The sequence below is a fragment of the Ursus arctos genome, unplaced genomic scaffold, assembly GCF_023065955.2.
Source record: "Ursus arctos isolate Adak ecotype North America unplaced genomic scaffold, UrsArc2.0 scaffold_24, whole genome shotgun sequence".
In the NCBI taxonomy this organism is placed as follows: Eukaryota; Metazoa; Chordata; class Mammalia; order Carnivora; family Ursidae; genus Ursus; species Ursus arctos.
The window spans coordinates 15,887,215-15,905,429 of NW_026622919.1; the positions used below are offsets into that span (position 1 = coordinate 15,887,215).

An 18,215-nucleotide genomic window follows, 5' to 3' on the forward strand; every position below is an offset into this window, starting at 1 on the left:
GGCTCACTTTTGAGTTGTGCCTGCATGGGACAGATACAAAGTATCATAGCAAAAGCTTTGAGAACTTAATTAAGATTAAACCAGTTTGTTTTAAACTGAGGACTTCAGAGGGGAGGGGGGTGGGGGAATGGGATAGGCTGGTGATAGGTAGTAAGGAGGGCACGTATTGCATGGTGCACTGGGTGTTATACGCAACTAATGAATCATCAAACTTTACATCAAAAACTAGGGATGTACTGTATGGTGAATAACATAATATAATAAAAATATTATTAGGAAAAAAAATTAAAAACAATAAAAAAATAATAAAATTGACTTAAAATTCCACACCCCCCCCCAAAAAAAGATTAAACCAGGGCCCAAGTGTCACACTAACCCAAGTGGCACATGCAAGATAGACCCAAAGCAGTAAAACAAAGTTTGAAGAGTGAACTGAGATTGGAATCATCCAGAGAAGGGGAGATGGAATTTGTGTTCTGAATCTCAGTCAGTTGTTTATCTACTAAAACAAAAACAGTGAACATTCTTCAAAGAATTTTAACAGGACTCAGTGTCTACACAACATAACAGTTAACAATGTCAAGGATATAATTCAGAATTATTTAACATACAAAAAGCTAAGAAAATGAGATCAATTACCAAGTGAAAAGGTAATCAACACATGCCAACCCTGAGATGGCTCAAATGTTAGAATTATAGAAAAAAAAAGTTTAAATCAAACCTTTTGGTCATAGAATCCCTTTACTCATAAAAGCTCATTAAAGCTTATGGAGACTCCAAAGAGCATCTGATTATCTTGTATGCTAAGTCATAAAGCAATCTAAAGAACTGATATGCCAAGTATGTTCTCTGACCATACAGAGTTAAATTAGAAATGAACAACCAGGGGTGCCTGGGTGGTTCAGTGAGTTAAGCCTCTGACTCTTGATAGCTTCTTTGGTAAATTATTTCAAATATTTAAGAAAAAATATCAACCCTACACAAATAATTTTAGAAAACAGAGGCAGGAAAAACACCAATTCATTCTATGAGGCCAGTGCTACTTTGATACAAAGCTAGACAAACACATCACAAGAAAAATAAATTACCAGGTGATGCCTTACAATGACAATGGGAAGAAATGAGTTTTAGTACGAAAATCAAGAGCTCAGACTTAAACAAGTTAAGTTACAGATTATTTGAGCTATCCAAGTGGAGACTGCAAACAGGTAACAGATAAACCAAAGAGAGATCCAAGGAGAATTTTAAATTAGGAATATATATTAGTGATTCATTATCATACATATAGAATTAAGAGCTAAGAAAGCAGATAAGATCACTTAGAGAACCCATTTGAGCCTTGAGGTATTTCACCATTTTGAAAGAAGATACAGAAAAGTAGAAGAGGGGAAGACTAGACAGGGAGAAAAAAACCCAAGTAGTAATGATCAGATTTACGTAGAAAGGATCATTCTGCCTATTATGTGAAGAGCGGATATGAAGTAACAAAATTGTAGGCAAAGAGAGAGTTATCTAGTGTCTAAGCAGAGATAAAAAGAAATAGAGGGGCGCCTGGGTGGCTGAGTCGTTAACTGTCTGCCTTCAGCTCAGGGCGCGATCCTGGCGTTCTGGGATCGAGCCCCATGTCAGGCTCCTCCGCTGGGAGCCTGCTTCTTCTTCTCCCACTCCCCCTGCTTGTGTTCCCTCTCTCACTGGCTGTCTCTCTATCAAATAAATAAATAAATAAATAAATAAATAAATAAATAAATAAAATAGAAATAAGGGCAGTGATACAGAGCTAAGGAGTAGGAATGGATTTAAGAAATATTTAGTGGTTTAAATAGGCAACATAAAGTAATTAAGTGGATATATGTTTCTGGCAGGGTCAATGAGGTAGAAAAAAGGATCAGTTTAAGAAGATGTGGAATATATAAGATTAAGAAAATTATGCTTGACAGCTGTTTGGGGTGACTAAATATAAATGTCTTACAACATCTGGAATAAAATAGCTTGAGGATTGGGGAAAAGACTGGAAAGAAGACAAAATTTGATGGTTCAGGGGCAGCTGGGTGGCTCAGTTGGCTAAGCGTCTGCCTTCGGCTCAGTTCATTATCCCAGGGTCCTGGGACAGAGCTCCTTATTGGGCTCCGTGCTCAACAGGGAGTCTGCTTCTCGCTCTCCCTTTACCCCTCCCCTCCATTTGTGCTCTCTCTCTCTGTCAAATAGATAAATAAATAAAATCTTTAAAAAATTTGATGGTTCAAATAGATGGTTAAAAGTGGGAATTCATAAAATCACTGAGGGAAAGCATGTAAAATAAAAAAAGCAAATGTTTCAGGATTGGAGGAGCTAAGAAATGATGGGTTAGCAAGCATATGATCACTGTCAAACTTAATCCATAAAATTTTTATTCTACATTCTACCTATTGCTCAAACATCCTGGTTCCTCTGTTATCTACAAGAAAACATGTTGCTAACTTTAAATTGTAAAAAATGAAGCATTTCTTTTTTACTTTAGAAATGGGCTCAACTATAAGGTACTGACACTTCCTTTTAGCATCAAAGAATCCTTATTTCAAAAACTCTCATACACACGTTCACAGGTAAAGCTCTGCAGAAAGGCAGAGTAATGACTACAGCACTCACCATCAACCGGTAGGTGATCTGTTAGACTTTGAAGCTCCTTTCCTGTGAGCTCGATTCCCATGTTTTCTAGAACTGTATTGACTTTATTTCTTTCAACCTTCCCTCCTTAAAGGAGACAAACAGTGAGAAAAACCATTAAATATGAAAGCACATTAAATACTAGAAATATTACAGTGTATGGGAGGCTCCGTCAGTTAAATGTCCGACTCTTGATTTCGGCTCAGGTCATGCTCTCAGGGTTGAGATCAAGCCTTGCGTCGGGCTCCAAGATAGGCATGGAGCCTGCTTAAGATTCTGTCTCTCATTCTCCCTCTGCCCCACTCCCCCACATGCCCTCTCACTCTAAAAATAAATAAAGAAAAATAAAGAAAAAAAAATGCTAGAAATGTATCAGTGCTGTTACTTTGTATTAAAAACGTTTTACTGTTAAAATGAAAAAAATTAGGAGTGAGCAAAAGTAGAATCCAGTTTTCAGTAATACTATTAATATTGCTTTGAAACATGAGTACCAAATTTTAACGTTGTGTTAAAGAACCGTAAGCTTTACCTTGATGAAACTACAGGCATGAAATAATTTATGAAGGAGTTTTGCAAATGAAGATAAAGACAACTCATTGAATTTATAGCAGAGAAGGATTTTGAAAAAGGTCTCAGGTGCCAGAAAACTTGTACTGGTTTCCACTGGAACTTGACAATTCCCTTAAGCCTGGTGAATCCATGCTGTGAACATAGTTTATGAACACAGATATTTTGGTGACTATGTTAAGACAGAAAACTATTTGTATTAGTGTCAAAGAATATATAATTATCTTCGAAACTACCTGGCATGGTATCAGAGAGGACTTTAGTTAAAAATTTTCTGAACCTGAAGCAGGAGCTGAGGCCGGAAGTGCATGGAAAGGAAAATGTATCATTAAAATTGTAAAACAGGAGGCCTAGAGACTGGAGAAAAGTAGCTAGATGGGGGAACAGAACTACAGGAGACTGACAATACAAGTTTCTGGCTATCATTGTCCCATTTCTAAGGTGACACTGACTTAGTTGAGAAAGACACCGGGCAAGCTGTTATCAAGTGGGCAGCATGGTTAAATCCACATTAAGTGAAAACATAATCCTGCTGCCGCTCTTCCAAAGGGCCGTTCTCCTTGTGGCAGAGGTATCAAGTGGCAGAGCTTCTAAATCTTTCCTTCATTCTCTTTATGCTCTTCTCTTCTTTGGATTAAGCACTGGGAAGACGGAAAGCAAAACAAAAACAAAAACAAAAGCAAACAAATCCTAGGCACAGCCCTTGCCTACTTTTTTTTTTTTTTAACTGAATCTCACTAAAGACATTCCTTTCAGAGGAACTATAATGAACAGTTATGATTTTGATTCTATTAGGAAACAACGCCCAATCTTTTTGACAACAGAAACTATTTTTGTTTTCTTTGCTTGCTTAACTAATCCCCAGACTAGCTACCTATCATTCTTTTTATGTTTTGTTGTATCTACCTAGAATTCAACTTATATTTTCAAGATTAAGTTTTGGAAAATATAAGAAAATGTGGGACTTACCTACAAAGATTAAACAAATATTAAAATAAAAATATCACATTTAAAATAAAGAAACTACATTTAAAAATCAGTTCCTAGTAGCGTGGCTTGGTTAAGACTCTAATGAAATCAATTAAACCGTTAACTCTCAAACTGCTCATTAACTCACCTTTGAAAGACTTCAGATTATTCAACAATCTATTTTGATAGATCTTCCCAGAAGCTACAATGCAAAGCACACTCTATGTCAGATAAAATACTGTGTCAGTGGTCAGAAAGATGCTACATATATTCCATAATCTCAGGAAGAGTTTTCATTTACTGAATAAATATGTTCTTAATTCATCCTCCAGTTAAAAAAAAATGGAGACTACGTGAGAACTTTCAGTGAGAATTATGCAATTCTAAACACCTGACAGAATGGTCAAAGGTACTCTACACTATTTCTTTCTTCTTTCATCTCCCATGTCCAATTCTTCTAAAAATCTCTCCCCAGATCACATTCCTGCATTTTCTTTCTTGTAGTTTTGTCATTGGCTAGAAGTCATGACATAAAAACATTTGGTTTGCCCCTGATGGACTGGGTAAAATGAACAGAAGGTATCCATATAACTTAAGACCTAATTTTTCTAATCACTTTAAATATATATATTTATTATTTTTGTTTATTTATTGTTTGTTTATTTATTTACTTACTTACTTATATGTTTGCTTCAAGGGCTGTACTTGGAGCCCCAAAGGGCCAGCCAGGGGCACAGGCCATGGACTGGCCATATTGCTCTGGGGGAGATTTTTTTTTTTTTAATGTTCAAAGGGCCAACATATATCATTAGTTTTTGATGTAGTTAATTAGGTCCGTAAAACAACCAGTGTTCATCACCACACGTGCCCTCCTTAATACCCATCACCCGGTTACCTCATCCCCCCACCCTCTCCCTTCTGTATCCCTCAGTTTGGTTCCCAGATTCCAAAGTCTCTCATGGTTTGTTTCCTTCTCTGATTTCTTCCCATTCAGTTTTCCCTCCCTTCCCCTGTGGTCCTCCATGTTATATTTTTAAGGTTAAAAGGGAACTTTTAAAAACTTCTCCCAGCATACTATAAAGCCAAGTACTCCAGAAGGCAACTAAGGTATCTTTACGGCTCACCATCAACTGGAAGCTTCTTCAGCAGCCTCTTTTGTTCTTTATCTGTTAGCTCAACACCCAAATTGCTCACAGAATGTGATACATGTTGCACATTCATCTTTTTTCCTTTGAAAATATGAAATGTGACCATTCAAGAATTTTATAGAATAATTATTTCAAATAATAATTTAATAATGTGAAACATGTTTCTTCCTAATTTGGGGAAGAAGTTCAAAGATATAATAAAATATAGACATCTATACAGAATTAAGAAGGATCAAATATCAAGTTTACGTAAAGATACTGAAAAGAATGATTTCCTAATCCGACAAGCAGTCAAAGTAGAAGAGAATAAATTTTATCTGAATAACTTTCTGGTTAATGAAGATATCAATATCAATTCAATTATACATTTTACTGGAGAATATTATATACTTAAATTTTTTTTTCTGAAATGTTTTTTTGTTTTCAATACTGACAATAAAAATGCTTTATCTTGTTGCTTGATATATTTTAACTTGGAAATCTATTAATAACATTGAAGTGAATAATATTGTTAGTGTAAAATCTCCAGAAAGTTCAGGAGTTGCTAGTAAGTTAGAGACTTTTAATTACTATATAAAAGGGCAAACTACATTAGGAGCAAATGTTTTATTAGAAAAGGTTGAAAGCTAAAATTTACAAGTCAGTACTAGAATGGTAGAAAATATTATTTAAAACTTTAATACAACATAAAGCCTGCTGATCTTGGTTTTATGTAACTTCCCACTGACCTGTATAAGCTTTCAATCCATCAAACAACTTTTTCATTGCAACTCTCCCATACACTGTAAGAAGAAATGCAAATAATAAACAGAAACAGACTGTGAGACGTAGAAATAATATGAGACAAAAATATTCCAGCAACACTGATGTACTAAGAATGTTCTCTACTTTTACCCTCTTCCTGAGAATGAGTGCAAAGAAGTGAAATATGAAAAATATAACAACTTCAAACTATAACTGTGATTTCATTCTTCTTAAATCAACCTACAACAGTCAAGGGATAAGATCTGAAAGACACTTAAGACTTTGAAGACCTTTCTTATTTATATCAGACCCCTACAACAGGATTTCAAGTTGGTATATGCTATTCAAAAATGTTGACATTGAGGTTTTAGCAATGATTTTCCCGGGTTAAGTGTTCTCATTCAGTATTCCCTGAGGGATTAATAAACCCAGACTGACTTAGTTCCTCCTTTTTGGATTAATCACTTTGAAGATAATTCCTTTATATCAGCAGTTGGGGGTATGGTTATCATACTGAGAGACTAATAGATTTTTATTTTCAATTTAATATTTTTTTGAAATTTTTATTTGATTATTGTAGATTCATGCAGTTGTTAGAAAAAATAGAGAGCGATGCCTTGTGCATTTTTCCCCCAGCTTCCCCTAATGATAAGATATACAAAACCATAGTAAAATATCAAAAACAGGATGCTGGCATTGATAGAATCCACCATTATTTAGATTTCCTTAGTTTTTTTTTTTTTTTAAAGATTTTATTTATTTATTTGACACAGAGACAGCCAGTGAGAGACAAGCAGGCGGAGTGGGAGAGGAAGAAGCAGGCTCCCAGCAGAGGAACCTGATGTGGGGCTCGATCCCATAACGCTGGGATCACGCCCTGAGCCGAAGGCAGATGCTTAACGACTGCACCACCCAGGCGCCCCTAGATTTCCTTAGTTTTCCTTGTACTCATTTGTGTGTGTGTCTGCGTTAAATTCTATACCATTTCGTTACCTGTGAAGGTTCATGTATGCACTGCCACAGTCAAGATCCTGATTGCACCACAAGGACCCTTTGCTAACCACACCCACCACCCTCTGCCTCCACCACTCCCCTCTCCCAAAATCCTGGCAAGCACTTATCTGCCCTCCATTTCTAAAATTTTATTATTTTTATTATTTCAAAATCTTATGTAAATGGAATCTTACAGTGTGTAACCTCTGAGCTTGGCTTTTTTGGCTCTGCATAATTATCTGGAAATTCGTCCAAGTTGTTGCATGAATCAAATAGTTACTTTATTTTTACTGATGAATAGTATTCCATGATATGCACCACAGTTTGTTAAGCCATCTACCTGTTGAAGGATACCTGGCTGATTCCAGTTTTTTGCCCTTATGTTCATGTACAGATTATTGTGCAAACATAAATTTTGATTTCTCTGGGATCAATGCCCAAAGGTGTAACTGCTGGTCCTATGGTAGTTTTATGCTCAGTTTTTTAAAAAGCTGGAACTTTTTTCTCTAGTGATTACATCACTTTATGTTCCCACCAGCAAGGGTGAGTGACCCAGATTCTCTAGCATCCTCATCAACATTTGGTGGTATCACCATTTTTAATTTTAGCTACTTGGATAGGTATGCAGTGATATCTCATTGTAGTTTTAAATTGCATTTTCTTGATGCCTAATGATGTCAAACATCTTTCCATAACTGGTAGATCCTGTATAGGGAAATATATTTTCACATATTTTCCACATTTTCTAATTGGACTGTTGTATTTTACGTTGCCGAGTTCTGAGGGTTCTTTGAATATCAGAGCTACTACTCCTTTGTCAGATGTGTATTTGCAAATATTTCTCCCACATTGTGGGTTGACTTTCACCATCTCCACACTGCTTTCACAGAGCAGAAGCTTTTCATTTTGGTGAGGTTTAACTTATCCATTTTTCCTCTTATGATTCATGCTTTTCAGGTAATATGTTTCTAAATTAATTTACTTTTACTAGGTAACATAAGCATAAATTACATAGCTCAAATATACCAATGGGTATATAGTGAAAAATAAATCTCCCTCATAAACATATCTTCTATCAGAGTTCTCTTCCCTCTAAGGAACAAACACTGACATTTTAATCTGTTTTAGAGATATTCTATGCATATATTTGTATACAAATATAAAGTTGGCTGCTTCCTTTGATGGCTCTATATATTTCACTGAATAGATGTTCTGTAATTATGGAATCAATTTTAAAATGCGCTAAAAAGATATATATTGCTTTTCCCTTTATTTTAGGGTATCTTGTTTTAAGAGAACGTATATTGTTTGTTCAAATATTCTCTACCCCTCTCTATCAAGGCTGTCCTTGTGGGAGGATCATACTTCTGTTCCTAATGATATCACGTAAGGTGCTTTGCCTAATGGAATGTTTGTGTCTCTTCTGAACAGAAACTTCCAGAGCTACCACATGGTGCCATCATCTCTCTTTTCCTTGTCACAAAGGTGACATCACCCAGACTGGACTGCTCCTTCAGCCTGTGCCCCATAATGGAGAGCAGAGTTACAGCCAACCTATGGGCAGCAACCTATGTCAATTTTGAGTGACATGAAAAAATCCTGTTGCCATAAGCCACAGAGATGTGGGGGTTGTTTGTTACTACCCACCATAGCTAACTGATACAGAAACTAGAAACACAAGTGTGGTGCTATCTTAGCAACAACAGCAGCAATAGCAGGAACACTGAAAATATGTGGCATTGGCTCTGAGCTGGGAGTGGTTGGTGAGGAAATTGTCCCTGGAGGCTGGAATGAACTCCTGCCTTGTAATGGTGTTGGTGAGTCTATCAACTTCAACCACCGAGAGGGCAGATAATGTACTGAATATGCTTGTGCTTTAAAAGAAAAGGTGAGGAAATACAGTGTTCCTGGAGTATCTGGTTGATACTGGCTGCCATGGAGAAGTTACTAGAAAAAAGAAATGAGCTCAGGAAACAACTGACTGGCTGGAAAGAAAAGAGAATCCAGAAATTCTGGGTCCTGCATGGTAAACAAAAGTGAACTATTTCTCATCTTTGACAAATAGGAGGTAACCCTGAGGATTTCTTTTAGTGACCAAGGGCATTTAAAAATAAGGCTTCTGGCAAAGAAAAAATGAAAAGTGAGGTCATCATTCCTTTTGTTAGACTCTCTGATTTGATTAATGCGGTGGCTAGTAAATCCTCTAAGTTTGAAAAAACAATTCAGGAATAAGCAACTTAGGTGCTTTTCTCCTAGGAAGTCTAATAAAACTCAAGGGATCTATAATTAAATCTAATGAGAAACATGTCTCAAAAAGAATTGTAGATGTAACTGCTGCCACAAAAAGCTAGTCATAGTCAATCAAATAAAAAGTCCACTCTATTTTAGTATAAAACCTAAACTAAAACATACTCTGCTCATGACTTAAAATCTGTCTCCTGCTCTCAACAAACAGTAAGGAGACTAAAAAAGTTGCCTAAGCCCACGAGAAGGGGCTATTCTTCAGTGCCTTCTTCAGATGTGGGAAGACAAATAATGAAAAAAGTAGGATTTCCTCAATGCCATAGCCAGGATCCATAAAGAACAATGGGCTGGGAATGTAATCACCATGGGAGGATTTTCCCAAAGAACTTAAAAATATTTTTTTTACGTGCTCACCATCAGCGGGCAGGTTGCATTTGAGATCCTTAATTTCGTCTTCCGTGAGTTTCCATCCCATGGTTTTCAAAACCGAATCGAGTTTATTGACATTAACAATCCCTCCTTGGAAATGAAAAATGATCAAAAAAGAACAAAATGAAAGAAAAATATAGTGTATATATTTAAACAACTCAGGGCCCCACAGGACTGAAGTATAGGTGGAAATGTAAAGAGTGTTTTCTGTCAGAAATATTTTCCTTTTGCCGGCAAGGGATATTTTCCTAAAATTTTGGTTTTGGGGAGTTTACTTCTTAGAAATCTCCCTCTGTGGGAAGAAAATCTGAAATCTTAAACTCATTGTCCAGAATGAATTCTGTTGTAGTCAGTTAGCATGCTATATAGTTTTTGAACTGAAATTACTTAAATGGACTTGAATGAAAGAAATGGAAAAAACAGTCTCATCTTCTCACTCATAAGTGGGCTCATTTTTGTTTACTTTATTAGTTGTCTCAACTCCTCACCAAATTCCCCAAATATTTTCCCTTTAATTTCACTGTTCTAACACAAATATTAGTTCCTTTCCTGCAAAATATTATTTAAAAGTCCAAAGTGGAGATAATTTGCTCACAGGTCTATATCAGAAGCTAGGAATGACATCAGTAGTTAAGCAGGTTAGTGAAACTCACAACTGGGTATCTAGGAAGTAGTATGTATGTGCCTCCTAGATTCATCTGGCTTTTGACTACACTTCTCACTTACCAGTAAGAGACTTCAAACCATCCAGCAACCTATTCTTGTAGACTGTCCCATTAGCTACAGGAAACATAAATCAAATCATACACAAGTAAGTGATGTGGAGATTCGCCAAGGCAGCAAGTCATAAGTTAATGTAAGGAGAATTTGTACTTTTCTCTAGAAAATTTCCAAATTACTTTCAAATTTTAAAAAGTGAAATGGCCACCAATGTATCCACTCTATTCAATTGTTGGCACCTAAGCATGTTAATGCTGGCAATCTGCAACGCTTTCATGGCTTTTTTTTAAAGATTTTATTTATTTATTTATTTGACAGAGAGAGAGAGAGAGAGACAGCCAGTGAGAGAGGGAACACAAGCAGGGGTAGTGGGAGAGGAAGAAGCAGGCTCCCAGTGGAGGAGGACTCCGGGATCACGCCCTGAGCTGAAGGCAGACGCTTAACGACTGGGCTACCCAGGTGTCCCATGCTTTCATGCTTTTGAAAAAAAAATTCCTTTGCCACTCTTTCATCTAGTTAGGATCTGGTATACCTTTTAGAATCCCCTGTCTATGGAATCACGGCTACAAAAGATATTTCTTAACCTTGACGGCAGGTTGTGAATAAAGCAGCAGCTGATTTCCAACTAAAACTCTGTAATGGATAGGATTCCTTCTTAAAAATCTTCTCTTAAAATGTGTTTATTATGAAAACTTTTAACCATATACAAAAGCAGAATAGAAACAATGAATCCCCCTACGTACTCTGCTCAGTTACCGATGTTCTACCATTTGATAGAATCCTTTTAAGGTGAAACTGGATCATTTTCTTGAAAAATTAATTGGACTATAGACATAATTTTACTTAAATGTATAAACTGAACCATAATATAATGGCTATACTTTTCCAGTCTAGTCTTTGGTTTCGTTTTTGTATAAATGCCTCTCTACTTCTCCCTTCTCAGTTTACGGTCCAGCCACAAGCCCCCAGATAGCTCACATTAACAATCTAGAATCTAGAATATATCTTTACATTATCTATCAATATATGTATAGATACATAGTTACATTAGTGAAATCATTTATTCTAAGTAATTGTTGAAAGTAGTTTTTCTATGCTATATTAGAAAGTTTATAGATGTTCTCACAAAATAAGAAATGTATGCTTCCTTCAAGACCACAGTAACATTTTAAATGCTTACCATTAACTGGCAGATTTTTTACTAGCTCTCCACATTCCTTATCTGTGACACTCACTCCTATGTTTTCCAGGACATTTCCCACATCACTGACATCAACCTCTCCTCCTTCAACATAACAAAATGGGCACAGATTAGTATAGAGAAGGGTCTAACACCTCCAAAAACATGTTGATGTCTTTTCAGCTTCAGCTACCATAGCTGAATGACCAACACACACACACACACACGAATATGCTAACTGTTCACCACTGCCTTTAATTGGGGTAGGAACAGAATTTCTTCCTTACTCTTACTAAAGTAATAGACATACTGGTGCAGTTTATATAATGCAAATTAGGACACTGTAGGCATAAGATCCATTTATTTTGTAAGGATATTATTTCTCCCCTAATTTCTTAATGATAAGAGAACTTTATCTTTGTGAAAATTTGCTCTATCATTTGCTGTGCTAATTTAAATTTGGCAGTCAAAATCAAGAATAGTGACTACTCTTGGCAAATATTTCAGAACAAAGAAATTTGCTACTAGAATTTTGCACTGAAAAATTAGTGCTAAAGGGTAGATATTCTAAAGTGTAATTCTGGGCAACTGAATGCAGGTATTCATCAATATAGAAGAAAATGGGTAGAATAAAGAAGGAAATGGAGAAATGATGGGTCTACATAAAAATATAAATCAGTGTAAAGAATTAAGACATTAGATTTATAGAAACTTCTAACTAACCTGTAATAGTTTCCACTGCTTCCACCAATTTTTTGAGACCAATCTTCCCATTAGCTGTAAGAAATATAATTAGGACGTGGCAATGCTATAAAAAGATAAAGGAGCTAAATTAAGAAATAGATGCCTGAGCCAGGGTGCCAAGCCCCAGCCATGCTCTAGTTTGCCATCGGATATCAATTAGGAAACACAAATTCAAAGATAAAATCATGAAGATACTCTCAATGATAGCCAAAACAGAGCATTAAACCCCAAGCATGGCACTCTTTTTGGCTTAGGGCTCTGTCCTGCTAACTGCACTGGTCACACACTGTCATTACCCAAAGCAAGATAAAAGGAAGGCCCGTAGTGCCTCAAACTTATGAAGCAAAAGACTCAAGAGGAGGGGTAACTGCATAATCCATAATCCCCATTCCTTAGGTCTTCGTAAAGTTTCTGAATAATGTTTTAAAATATAATGAGAAGATAATGCATCACAATATAGTAAATAGTGATTAGGACTCAAAGAGCATGAAGTTGAGATGGGAGGTGACAGAGAAGCTGAGTGTGTGCAAGAGGAGGAAAGAAGCCTAAGATTACACCAGAATAATCTGGATATGAGCCAGTTTCCCTACTGTGAAATTTAAGGCTTGTCTAAATTGTGGCTGGTGCCAGGCTCCTCTAAGAATGAACAAGTCTCAGCTGGGGACAAAGCAAACCTATCTGCTGCAATCTGGTTTTTGGATGTCAACCTGGAAATATATATTCTTACTTCAGTGCAGATGACTGGGAAACAGTCCTCCTTTATTGATTTATTTTGATTGGATTTCGTTTGCCGTTATCTTCTTTAGTTGTAGACACGTGAGGCTTTTTAGGAAAGTGCTACTTGGCCTCAAATCACACGGTGCATATATATTTTAGGCAATTGTTAATGAAAACAAAACAGAGAAACGGCTATCTACCAAAACTCTTATTTCCTCTCATAATATAGAATTATAGAGGGAAGTAGATGCCCAGCCAGATAGTATGTTCCTACCACTGCCCAACCCACCTCCCCCTTGCATTTAGATGGACCATGTGACTAGTTCCCCACAAAAGAATGCTTATGGAAATGATGCATGCCACAGCTCTCTCCTTCGCGCTCTCTTTTCCATTCCATTAATTAGATAAAAACAATGAAAAGGCCCTAAGACGGAATCCAAGAGGCAAGCAACCTGTGTCACTGAATGGAGAAGAGCCACTCTCCATCAACCAAGAACACTCTCACCTTGGACTTTCATGGAGAAGAGAACTAAACTTCTATTGTGTTTAACCATGACACGTTTTAGGTTTGTTTTTAAATAAAAGTTTAGTTTACCCTAAATAACCCATGCTCTGTTCTTAAATTAGGACTGGTTTATCCCTATCTTTGCAAAATGCTTCTACGTTCTTTTGGTATACCCAATATCACTAATTCATGTGCATTTTCTGACACCAGCCCATAAATGTAAACTCCTCTCTAAGGGTCATTAGTATCTACAGTCCTCACCATCAGGTGTTAAATATTCTGTCAGACCTTCACGTTCCTTTTCTGTGAGTTTGATTCCTAGGTTTTCCAGAACATTGTCTAGGTTATTGACTTTAAACATTCCTCCTTAAGAAACAAACAGGAAAGAATCATGGAGAAAAATTAGTACATGATTTCAAAAGATTAAGGTACATACGTAAATTTTTTTTTATCTCACATGCATTTAGTTTAATAGAAAACAAAGACAAATGTACAACTTATTTCTATTAGTGAACATGCATATAAGGTTAGCTCAGCACATCACCTATAATGAGATCAAGAACAACTTAGATAAAAATGTTCTGATGCTGGGGGCGCTTGGCTGGCTCAGTCAGTAGACTACGTGACTCTTGATCTCAGTGTCATCAGTTTGAGACCCACACTGGGTATTGAGCTTAGTTAAACATTATTTTGAGGTTGAAGCATTACTGGGTGTTGGGTTGTATTATGTGTTTAGAGGTATTATTTGCAATAGTAAGTAATACTCACCTGTTAAAAGAGGGACCAAAAGAATACCAATGGTAAGATCATCCCCATGGGGAATACAGAGAGAATACTGTGCATGTCTGTCCCCAAAACAAAGTCAAGGCATCAGCTGAGAGGGATAGTTCAAGTTTCAGATCATCAATGTTCTGTGCTTGCAATACACAGAAAGTGTATTAAAGATTAAAAGATTATACAAGTGGATTCATTTGTTCTCACAGGGAAGAGTGTCACGAACAACACATTCACCACAAAATTCTGCAAGGAATGTTGCTGACTGTCATTATTCCAAGGATCTGGGCTGGCAGACCAGCCACCTGCAGGAGTTTTCTCATCAAATAGGAAGCAACAAACCTGTAAACTTTCTTCTTTCCCTTCCTTCTTCCCCTTCCTATCTTTTTCTGAGGACTGATAGGAAGAGGAAGTAAAAAAGTATCGTGGCCACAATACCATACTTCTTTTCCACATTTGTTGTTACTGCTGTTGTTGCTAACTGTTCTTTGGGTAAGAACGTTTTATAGAAAATAACTTGATTCGTGCAATGAAATGATATTAAAGAGCACTCCAAAATTCTTTCTGTTGTTGTTGTTGGGCAAATCCCCAGAAAAACTGCCTATGATGCTCTCTATATTATTTGTTGTATAAATTAGATTTCACATCCGTTCAAGAGAGAATGGATTCCTTGCAATGCTATAACATGGGTGATTATATAAAAGTACTGTGTGGTGAATGTAATGAAATACAAAATCTAAACATAGTAATGTGGACATGCTTCAAAACCTGCTGGTAAAGATGTCTGTGTTGATATTTGTGTTGATATTTAGCAGACCTTCCTGCTAATCATGGTTCTTAAATACCTTTTATAGACTTCACACCATCCAACAATCTGTTCTGATACACCTTTCCAGTAGCTATTAGAAAATAGAAAAAGCACAGTTTATATCTGAAGGAAAAGGACATGGACAGACACAGAGTTATTGGCAACTGGGTAATTTCAGTAGGAAAGGTTTTTTCCCTGAGAAATCTCTTCCATCTTTCCATCAAATAAAAATTATTTTGGGAAAAAGAACATGGTCTTGGTGACAAAAATGTAGATAGTGTTCAGCGACCAAGAAGAATGATGGCAACTCTACTGTGTAGAAATAAAACATCACTACTTCTCTGTGTCCCTGTTCCTTTTTCCCCCCTAGTCTCTCACTCCCCTCAGTTTCCTTCCTTTCCCTTCCCATCCTTTAGGCCTCTCAGGAGTGGGAGCTGGTAGCATTATAACAATCTGCATCAGCTTTGATGGCAAAATTCTCAGTGCAAGAGTTTGGTGACTCCTAGATTGAATCTGTATGTCAGTGAACTCACCTTTTTTAAAAATCCTTTTTAAGAGACAACATTCTAGAACTGTCTACAATGACCCCAGAAAGGCTACCCTGGCACTTAGATGGCTCACCGTCAATTGGCACAGTGTGTTTCAGCTTCACAAATTCTTTCTCAGGGAGCTCGATCCCCATGCTTCCCAGAACTTTTAGCAGATCGTTGGCATCAATCTTTTTTCCTTTCAAAAGACAGGAACATCAGAGCTTGATGATTGGGAATCTAATGATTCCAAATAATGATGAAATGACCACCTTCATCTTGGCGGTAGTGAATGGGTAAGATGAGACACACCCAACTACTCAGAATTACAGGGAAACCACAAACAGAACACAGGTCCTTAAAGTCATCAAAGGAATACTTCTTGGGTGCCTGGGTGGCTCAGTTGGTAAAGCATCTGCCTTTGGCTCAGGTCATGATCCCAGGGATCTGGAATCAATCCCTTCATCTGAGCTCTGCTCAGTGGGGAGTCTGCTTCTCCCTTTCCCCCTGCCCCCCCCACCCCACTCATGGTTTGTCTTTCTCTCTTTCTCAAATAAATAAATAAAATCTTAAAAATAAAAAAAAAAAAAGGAATACTCTCAGCAATGGATTGTGTGCATCTAATGAAGCAGAGGGTAAGTTTGGCCTACAAATTAGGATAATGGAAATAATGTAAATTTGTGATTCCAGCAGGGGAATTTAGAATTGTGGGGAGAGTGTAAATTATGTGATTTTTCTCTTTATATATGTCTGTCAAAGTATGAGGTTATTTGAATATTGGTGAGGTAAATGATATTACTGCCTTACGGAAAACATCTGCCAAATTTCTTAACAAAGTACAGAATTTTAATTGTATTTCAAAATTTTAAGTTGTGCAAATAAGTACAGTGTAGGACTCTGAAAGTAAGTATTTGATGAAACATAATATAAAGACAAAATATAACAGTTTGGGTAAGTTGAAAAGATATTTTTTTTTTAAAGATTTTATTTATTTATTTGACAGAGAGAGACAGCCAGCGAGAGAGGGAACACAAGCAGGGGGAGTGGGAGAGGAAGAAGCAGGCTCCTAGCAGAGGAGCCTGACGTGGGGCTCGATCCCAGAACGCCGGGATCACGCCCTGAGCCGAAGGCAGATGCTTAACGACTGCGCCACCCAGGTGCCCCTGAAAAGATATTTTTAAGATGATATATTTTTTTTATGTTTTTATTTTAGTTCCGGTCAGTTAGTTAGTGTAATATTAGACTCTGATGTACAATATAGTGATTCAACAGTTCCATACAACACCTGGTGCTCATCACAATAGTGAGCTCCTTAGGTTCCCATCACCTATTTCATCCATCCCCCTGCCCACCTCCCTTCGGATAACCATCAGTATGTTCTCTATAGTTAAGAGTCTGTTTCTGGTTTGCCTCTATGTTTCTTTTCTTTTTTTTTTCTCCCATTCTCTTAATAAAACAGTACAATTTTACAGTAACTTGCCACTCACCAGAAAAAGCTTTCGATGCATCTATTAACTTTTTCATTTTCACCTTACCATTATCTGTTAGGAAACACATGTAAATCAAACAGATATAACACTGACACTCATTAGCAATATGAAACTTTAACAATAAAACAATGTAAGTATATTCTAATATTTTATCATATATTCATTCCTACCATGGGCCAGAAATTCTAAAATATTACTAAAATCATTCAGCTGTAGGAAATTAAACCTCTGGCAGTTAAGGATGAGATACAAAATTAAATCACCATTTTCCATAGAGTCGCTTCATGGCTCCTATGTATTTGAAAACCCTCTACTGTTTATATCAAGCACAAAGAATAGGATTTACAATTTGTTTGTGCTACATATTAATGTTTGTATTTGGCTGTTATAATTGATCTCCTTATGTAATAAGCTAATACTTAGTAGTTCTTGACTTTTCTTTGACAGAGTTTCTTTCTTTTTTTTTTTTTTTTAAGATTTTATTTATTTATTTGACAGAGATAGAGACAGCCAGTGAGAGAGGGAACACAAGCAGGGGGAGTGGGAGAGGAAGAAGCAGGCTCATAGCGGAGGAGCCTGATGTGGGGCTCGATCCCATAACGCCGGGATCACGCCCTGAGCCAAAGGCAAACGCTTAACGACTGAGCCACCCAGGCGCCCCTTTGACAGAGTTTCTTATTCCTTTATTCTGTGAAAATAAATTAAAGATCACTTCAGTGATCAGCTTAAGATAATTTTAAAAGTAGAGATTCTGTGTATTTTTAAATCAATATTTAAAGACATTAACATGAAAGCATATTACAAAGATAGAATTAACTCAGAAATTTGGAATACTATAGGATCTCAGATTTTTCTTTATTAGACAAAAAACAACTAAGATATTGCATTTGCATAAAATATTGTTTTTTGTCTAATTGTAGATGACAAATATTTAAATAGAAGATTCATGTTATTCTTGTTCTTTATTTTCTTCTGGCTCTAAAAGTATAGAGCAGGCCATTTTTCATTTTTAA

The 18,215-nt window shown here is 36.6% G+C and overlaps 2 protein-coding genes across 2 annotated transcripts in view; both read right to left on the reverse strand.

The window, feature by feature from the left end:
• The window catches only part of EFCAB3 (EF-hand calcium binding domain 3), a 209,054-nt gene extending 195,010 nt beyond the window's left edge, over positions 1-14,044 (reverse strand). The window contains exons 1-9 of the mRNA XM_048212646.2: positions 13,865-14,044; positions 12,361-12,414; positions 11,638-11,742; positions 10,464-10,517; positions 9,723-9,827; positions 6,056-6,109; positions 5,304-5,408; positions 4,328-4,381; positions 2,626-2,730 (exon numbers count right to left, since the gene is read on the reverse strand). Coding sequence (XP_048068603.2) covers positions 2,626-2,730; positions 4,328-4,381; positions 5,304-5,408; positions 6,056-6,109; positions 9,723-9,827; positions 10,464-10,517; positions 11,638-11,742; positions 12,361-12,414; positions 13,865-13,964 — 736 coding nt within the window. The 5' untranslated portion in view covers positions 13,965-14,044. The remainder of the gene's footprint in view (positions 1-2,625; positions 2,731-4,327; positions 4,382-5,303; positions 5,409-6,055; positions 6,110-9,722; positions 9,828-10,463; positions 10,518-11,637; positions 11,743-12,360; positions 12,415-13,864) is intronic.
• An 82-nt stretch (positions 14,045-14,126) lies between these two features.
• Positions 14,127-18,215, reverse strand: part of EFCAB13 (EF-hand calcium binding domain 13) — a 174,298-nt gene continuing 170,209 nt past the window's right edge. Inside the window, exons 58-60 of the mRNA XM_044389151.3 lie at positions 17,200-17,253; positions 15,807-15,911; positions 14,127-15,276 (exon numbers count right to left, since the gene is read on the reverse strand). Of these exons, the coding sequence (XP_044245086.2) occupies positions 15,215-15,276; positions 15,807-15,911; positions 17,200-17,253 (221 nt within the window). The 3' untranslated portion in view covers positions 14,127-15,214. The remainder of the gene's footprint in view (positions 15,277-15,806; positions 15,912-17,199; positions 17,254-18,215) is intronic.